Consider the following 7670-nt stretch of genomic DNA (forward strand, 5'->3'; position numbering starts at 1 on the left):
CCACAAAACAAAATACCAATATTGTTTTAAGAGTGATGTACTTCAATGAGATAACTCAACATCTTCTAAACATGTATAACTATGTTTAGAAGTTTGCAGAATAGTCACTGCCAAATTGTAAAACATACATCTTACCTGTATCTTTTTTGTTGATTTCTTATTAAATGCACCATCTTCCTGTTCAAACACATGTTCTCGAACTTGTTGGGATTGAGTTTGGCACTCATAGCAATAAAAATATCCAGCTTCTTTGTAGAAATCTGTGCCTCCACAGGTTTCACATTCAAGAGGAGGTAAATCTTCATCCATTCTTATTTAGATCCCTTGCATAATATGGATAAATGTTTGATTATTTACAAGTTTGAGTTTTTGGATCATGCACCAAAACCAAACAGGTTGACCATAGAGTAATTAAAAGTATTAATATTCATTTCTTATTATATTCATTCATTATTTTAATATTCATTTCTCTATGAGGTTGACAAATGAAAAATACATTACATAACCCTAACGTCCCGAACGGCCAAATAGTTTGCTTGTAAACAACACTCAGCTGATTAAAGTCAAGCTTAGGGATGGTAACACAAAGCAACCACAAATTTGTGGTTGCTTTGTGGATGGTAAAGATCAAGCAAGAAGACCGGAGGGAGGAGAAATATCTTACCTGTGCTGTGTGGGCCAAATCCTATCAGGCAAGAGGCAAGTTCGCTACCACCACAAAGCTGTTCTCGGACCGGCGCGGCGTTTGATAGAGATGGGATTTTTAGTTCATTTACGTGAACTAGTTCACTCGGTCTCGTTCATAATCCAGAATAGTTCATTGAACTAGTTCACTAGTTCACAGTAGATCACGTTTACTTTTATAGTAGAATAACTAGAATGTACAATTTTAACCTTCTAAAAATTATTCGAATGAAAAAGTTCAGACTTTTAGATGTTTAATTCGTCAATTCAAATAAATTTAAACAACTGAATAAATAAACCTAATACAATTAAAAAAGGACAAATAAAACGGTTTTTATTTATCCAAAAAGTGAATAAAATTTTTTATTAAAACAACTTAAAAGGCTTTTTAAATTTTAAGACAAAAAAATAAAGTTTTTTCAAAACTTAATTATGAGTCATAGTTGTTTGAACAACTAAGTTGTTATTCAAACACATGAATAACTAACCTAAGTAATAACTAATATTAAAACTACTAAAGATTGCTGTTAAGAAATAAAATTTGGGAAACTTTTTTAGATTTCAGCTGTACACGTTTTTCTTTTAAGACTTGTCCTGCTTTTGAAAAAATACGTTTGCACGGAACTGACGTTGCAGGAATACATAGTCGCCTTTTCATAAATCGATAAATCGTGGGATATACATGGCGACGTTCATACCACCACTTTAATGGGTCTTCCTTTTGGTTGAGAAGGGGTTCGCCTAAATATCTGTCGAGTTCGATAATAACGGCCAAAGTTGGATTTTTTTCCGGTGCCAATTTTTCAACAGTTTCATCAAACATGGACCACACGGATGATTTTTTTTCTGATGGAGTTGTTGAAGGTGCTTCCTGATTTTCTATGGGTTGAAGACATTTTTAGAGGAAACTAAATATGAGGCAATTTTTTTCGAAGATTTGCAACTGTGTTGGCATATTTTCTTTCATCTTTAAATCCAAATTATTTAAACCGAGGATCTAAAACGATTGACTCGGCTAATATGTCCATGTCTTCAATATTTCCAAATCTTTTAAAAAAATTTTCGCGGAAAACGTGAAGTACCGCCCTAAGTTCTGCCTCTATATCTTTCTGCGTGTAAAAGGTTTGCTACATATGCTGATACATTGCATAAACAAGGACTAGATTTTTTGAAATAGTAACGTTTTTCTCAGCACTAATTTCTTCTGTGATTTCTTGAAAAATTCGCAATATGTCTGTCAACTTTTCTAACATAGCCCAATCTGTGGCGGAAACTGTATTTAATTCTGCGTTTACAAGGGCTAAAGTGGAAATCCGGGCATTTTTTATAGTAACCGCCCTTTCTACCATATCTAGAGTGGAATTCCATCGGGTTACCACGTCTTGCTTTAATTTAAGTTCAGGAAGCCCTATTTGCTTCTGAATTTCTTTTAGCTTTGCTAAGCCGAAGAACTTTGTTTGAAAAACGTTACTATCGCCTTCATTTTATTTAAAAGGTCTGAAATTTCCTTCAAACCATTTTGGACTAGAAGGTTAATTGAATGAGCAAAACAACCTTTGGACTTCCACCCACCATTTCTCACAGCCGCCAGAATATTTGCTGCATTGTCACTAACAACGCAGACAATTTTATTATCTATTTGAAATTGTTCAAATTTTGATCTTAATAATTCTTTTAGGTTTTCAGCGGTATTCCTTTTATTATACTGGAAACAATCAACTAAATGTGATTTAAGAGTTAATAAGCCATTTTCTTCCAATAAATAATGTGCTGTCAGTGCAGTAAAATTATCATTATTTATTGAATTCCAGGAGTCTGTAGTTACACTTACATATTCGACGGAAAAAAGTTGTGCTTCAATTTTTTCTTTTATTTTTTCATAACTTTTTGACATAAGACTCTCGCTTATTATTTTTCGGCTAGGTACCTTGTATCTAGGAACAGCAAGTTCCATTAATTTGATAAATTCCGGATCTTCCACCATACTAAAAGGGTAGTATCTTTTGACAATCATCCTTAATAACTGAAAATCTAGTTCTTTGCTTTTAGAAAGAGCTATCGGCTTTGTACTTCGTAAGTATGTTGAAATATCAGATTGCAGTTGACTCACCTTAAATTTTTTACTCTGAGTATTGTGGATCTCGCTGGGTCCAGGGTCATAGTCATGATCTACAAATATAATTAATTATCAATATTAAATTAACGAACTTAAAATTAGTCCGGATTAAAAAGTATAGTTAATTTTTCTTAAAATCGTTTTAAAAACAAATTATTTTGAATATCTATTTTTATTTTTCCAGTTATTTTGTTTTTACTTGACACATTATTATTTATTATTTTCAAACTTTAAAGTTAACATATTATACGCAGTTCCAGTTATATTAAATATAACTTACCGTTTTGTGTTTGTCCTTCTGTGATTTTAGACATAGTTAACTGAGAGGAAGCTGAAGTATCAGTGTTCGAAACATGTGGCGATGGCTCAGAGCTTGTAGCGGGTATAGTAGGGTGAATCTCTTTTATATATCTGGTCAAGTTTCCAACCGATCCCCCCGAAATTGATAAAATTTGCTTACAGTAGCAACACTTCGCCTTATTACTATTTTCAGGCACAACGTCAAAATGCGTCCATGCATCACTTCGTTTCTTAGACATTTTTCGATGTTATATAATGTAAAATTATTATATACAATTATAAACTTTTCAGTTCACTGTACACTTCCACGGTCTTAACAAAAGAAAAACACCAGCATTAAAAATTCTAGAATTCATTGCCTCACTTACTTTGGTAGTATCTCCTCCCGATTTGCTAAATTTTTTAAAAACTATAATTTACAGATATCATTCAAAACTTCCAACACATTATTTAAAAGCTCGTAAACATTAAAGATAAAAGAGAACCCTTAACCCAATCGGGAGTTTACTCACTTAACTGCGGGGAATGTAATGCCGTTTACATTGGTCATCTGGAAGGAAAATAAAAACGAGAGTGCAGGAACACTTAAGAGAATATAATAAACACAAAGATACCGAAATCATCGAGACTAAATCGGCTTTTGCAAGTCATTTATTGTGCTCAAACTTTTTCCTTTTTCAACACTTTCCTTCCATCCCGGAAAATGTAAAAATGCTTCATGAGTGCCCCAAGGGAAAGAAGCTTGTCCTATTAGAGAAGATGGAAATCACAAGGGCAAAAAGGAGTCCTGTACTGTCTTGCGTGAATGATGTTTTTACCTTCGAACCGCATTTAATTTTCAACAATATTTATCACGACCTGGATAGCACGTAAGTTAAGCGCTTGCCTACGAACCCGATGGTCGCTGGTTCATTTCTCGACCAAGTCATATTTCACTTTTTATTTTTTATTTTATTTTTTGCTTTTTTTCCGTTCTCCCGTTCAACTTAACCTCACTCTGTTTTGTTTACTTTTATTTAATTAGTTTTGACACCGAAATTAATGTGAACGTCAACATTATTTTTATTTTGTATGTATTTATTTTTGTTTTAACTTGAATGTTTGTGGTGTTAATCCAATAGCTTTACCGGTTTTAAGTCAAATCTCTATATTGTAATTTGTGTCTATGCATTGTTGTTTTTGTACTAGGGTTGCTTTCTATTTTCTTTTAGATCTGACGATGCCTTAGGGCGAAACACGTGTAATCATTTTTTAAAAAATAAACATCTTTTGAGACCATTGACTTTGTATCCCTCTAATCTCTGAATTTTTATTATCAAGAGGTCTCCTTGAGAAAAATGGACTACTTTTTTGAAAAGAAAAAAAGTCAAATATACTATTACTAGTCGCTGATAATAATTAAATATTAAACTGAAATCTATAAACTGGACAAAATTGAAAACATAACCTTTAAATATCGGGGAACCACCAAAACAAACCAAGCTAATAGCTGAAATGAACCGAATACGAAAGATCGGCGCAAATGCAAAATGAGTCATTTGATTTTACGTTCAGTCGTTCTTGGTTCTGCTCCTATATCCTTGTCACATCGATCGCGATCGCCTATCTAGTTCGCAGTGAACGAGCCTTTAAGGTTGTTGCGAACTAGTTCGTTCATGAACTACACATCTCTAGCGTTTGAACGGTAGCGTAGTACGCGAAACATACATAGGGAAAACATGTGACGGCGGAAGCGACAGAAAAACGAGGAAGGGAAAGAGACGATGGTTCCCGTGAGATAGCTCCAGCGCAATACGCGGGGTACTCATAGGAGATATCTCTCCTCTCTTCAGTCTTCTTGAGTTCAAGACCTATAAACTCATAGCGTGATTGACAGATTAAAAGATGGAAAGATGCGTAACCTTACAGTCGAAAATGTAACTTCAAATGTACTTGACAATCGGATGGCGACACCGTCGGTCCGTCGCATCACTTTCGATGAGCCCGAGAATTTCGCCAAAGTTATGTGCCAGTTGCTGCGTGCCTGCCAACGTTGCCAGAGTTGGTACAATTATACGAATTTGATATAATTAAGTAATATTTGTACAAAAATATTGCGTTACGCGTGTGGGATTCACAGGTCTGTTCTACGGATTTCTTTCAAAGAGTTTATCGTTTCGTTTTTCGTCGTTTGCATTTTTTGAGCCGTCTTGGTTTGTATTATTGATGTAATTTGTTGATTTATTAACTTTATTTGTGTTTAAATATATTAGAATAAAATAGATGGATAGGTGAGTTTGGGTTAAGTATTAAGTATAATAGTTAGTTTTTTATTACTTACCTATTGTTTTTTGTTTAGAACTGTAATACATGTAGGTATGTAAATGCTAATATTAACGTTGATTGAATATTTAGGAAGATACGCAATCATTTTATGAAGATATTTAAAGTAATTATTAAAAGTATTTAAAGGGAGGACTTGTAAAGGAAGTATTAACGAGAATTTTAAAAGATAGATATATTTTGTTCATACCTTTAATTTAATTTAATTTAACTTTATTTACCTTGATAACGGTAGTAGATATAACTACTGAAACGTTGGTTCAAATTAGGTATTTTTATTTAAAAAGTAGGTCTTTTCGTTGTCTTTATCGTTTTTAATTTTATTATTCATAACAAAGTTAGCTGGGAAAGGAAAAAACGAGCTCAGAGAATAAAAGATTAAAGCTCAGCTCCTAGGTATATAAAAAAAATCTATTATACCTTAAGTAAATTATTGTATTTAAAACCTATTGAACTTATATTAAATTAAGTATAACGAAAGATATCATTAAAGATTTACGTTCATATTTTTTTTAAATACGTGAATAAGTCTATTTTCTTCTTCTTTTCAATTTCTGACTTCTTTTTCAATTTGTGAGATAGTATTTTCTAAATTGATTTTTGCTATAAGTGACGTAATACCCAATAAAATAAGTAACTCATAACAGATCTAAGTAATAAAATACAGTGAAAACTATTTTTGCGTGATTACTTAATTGAAAATTAAGACTTAATATCTCATTCATGGCACCCTATTTAAAATTTAAAAAAAAAACATTTTTCTATGATTATAATACAAAAAAGTAGCAAATGGGGTATCATTGTTTTTTGAATATGGTTTCCACAATTATTTATCCACGCAGCGAGTATTTCTGGCTTTTTTAAAGGGAACTTAAAAAAACTTATAATATTGTTTGTCCTTTTCTTTACGGTACTGCATCCACGAAAAACGCAAATATTCATTTTTTAAGTGACGAACTATTAACAAGTTTTATTTAAGAACAACAGGGCCGAGTGCAAGGGGTGCGCCGCACCCGGGCGGCGCTCATTTGGGGCGGCAAAATATCCGAAAAATAAAATAAAAAAGTGCCAAGTAATGAAAAAAAAATTATGAATAACAAAAATTTATAAAATTTAAAACTTATAATTAAGGCGCCAACAGAATACAATGTTTACTGAAACCGAGCATTGTTCGCCGAATCGTTGCTATAATAATAATAATCTATATAGATAAATAAATAGGTACCAGGACCAGGTAATAAACACAATAGCACCGCAATTATGGTGGGTTCAGCCAGGTGCTGATGATGTTATAAGAGCGGCGTAATTAAAAGAGCCGCGTAAAGTACCACCAATAGTAATTTCTCGAAATTTATTTCTTGCGGAATTTCAATACTTTTGGGTAATAAATAATATGTATTTTGGAGCTGCAGAAATAAGCGGGGGTGTAATGTTTAGAAATTCCCACCCTTTTGTTTTTAATTTATTTTAATTTGAGAGTTTTAAAGCGACTTGTCGATTAGTGTTTATTTTTAATACATTTTATATAAAAATTGTGTTTGTGTTGTTAACGGTAAGTTTAAAATATTTTATTAATATCTTCCAAATATTTAGAAATGAAGTTCCTTAAGCAATTTTTCATTGAAAAAAGTAATGTCTGATTTTTGTGCCAATTCTAAAAAAAATATTTGTTGATTTAGATGGCTGATGGTCGAAAGAGGCGTTCTGGTTCCCAATACCGAAAAAGGAAGCTAGAAAAGGAGGAAGATGACAGGCGGTTAGCAGGTTCGTTAAAAAAGTTTTTTGCGTCATCAACGAACCCACAACCAGCACAACCTCAACTTTCAACAAGCTAAAGGCCGGATGTTCAATCTTTGACGTCAACTGAAGCCGATGCCGATGTAGAACAACCAAATGATGGAGATCAACAACCATCAGGAGATGAACTGAAACAAGATGATCACTCGACGAATACGCCAGCAAATACGTAAACTGAGAACATTGAAGCTATTCAGGTAAATGAAGAACGTTTTAAAGATCTAGCATATTGGCCCGAAATATTAACGGATAATATTAGATTATTGATTTTAGGAATAGGACCTGTTCAAATTAAAAATATTAATTATCCCATTAATAATTTATTTAGACGTTTTAGCGCTGCTTACTTTGAAAAAAAATTAACTAACAATGAAGAAGTTGAACCTAAACCTGAACCTGAACCTAGAATCTGGCTTATTTACTCAAAATCTAAAGATTCAGTGTACTGTTT

The 7670-nt window shown here is 32.7% G+C and overlaps 1 protein-coding gene and 1 long non-coding RNA gene across 3 annotated transcripts in view; one reads left to right on the forward strand and one right to left on the reverse strand.

The window, feature by feature from the left end:
- Positions 1–471, reverse strand: part of LOC126736457 (TATA box-binding protein-associated factor RNA polymerase I subunit B) — a 38415-nt gene extending 37944 nt beyond the window's left edge. For both annotated transcript variants that reach the window (XM_050440815.1, XM_050440813.1), the window contains exon 1: positions 136–471. In XM_050440815.1, coding sequence (XP_050296772.1) covers positions 136–309 — 174 coding nt within the window. In that variant the 5' untranslated portion in view covers positions 310–471. The remainder of the gene's footprint in view (positions 1–135) is intronic.
- On the forward strand, positions 255–979 carry LOC126736488 (uncharacterized). The gene is made up of 3 exons (XR_007660676.1): positions 255–395; positions 478–793; positions 848–979. It is a non-coding gene; the product is annotated as an uncharacterized LOC126736488 (long non-coding RNA).
- The last annotated feature ends 6691 nt before the right edge of the window (positions 980–7670 follow it).

The sequence above is a fragment of the Anthonomus grandis genome, chromosome 5 (assembly GCF_022605725.1).
Source record: "Anthonomus grandis grandis chromosome 5, icAntGran1.3, whole genome shotgun sequence".
NCBI classification, from domain to species: domain Eukaryota; kingdom Metazoa; phylum Arthropoda; class Insecta; order Coleoptera; family Curculionidae; genus Anthonomus; species Anthonomus grandis.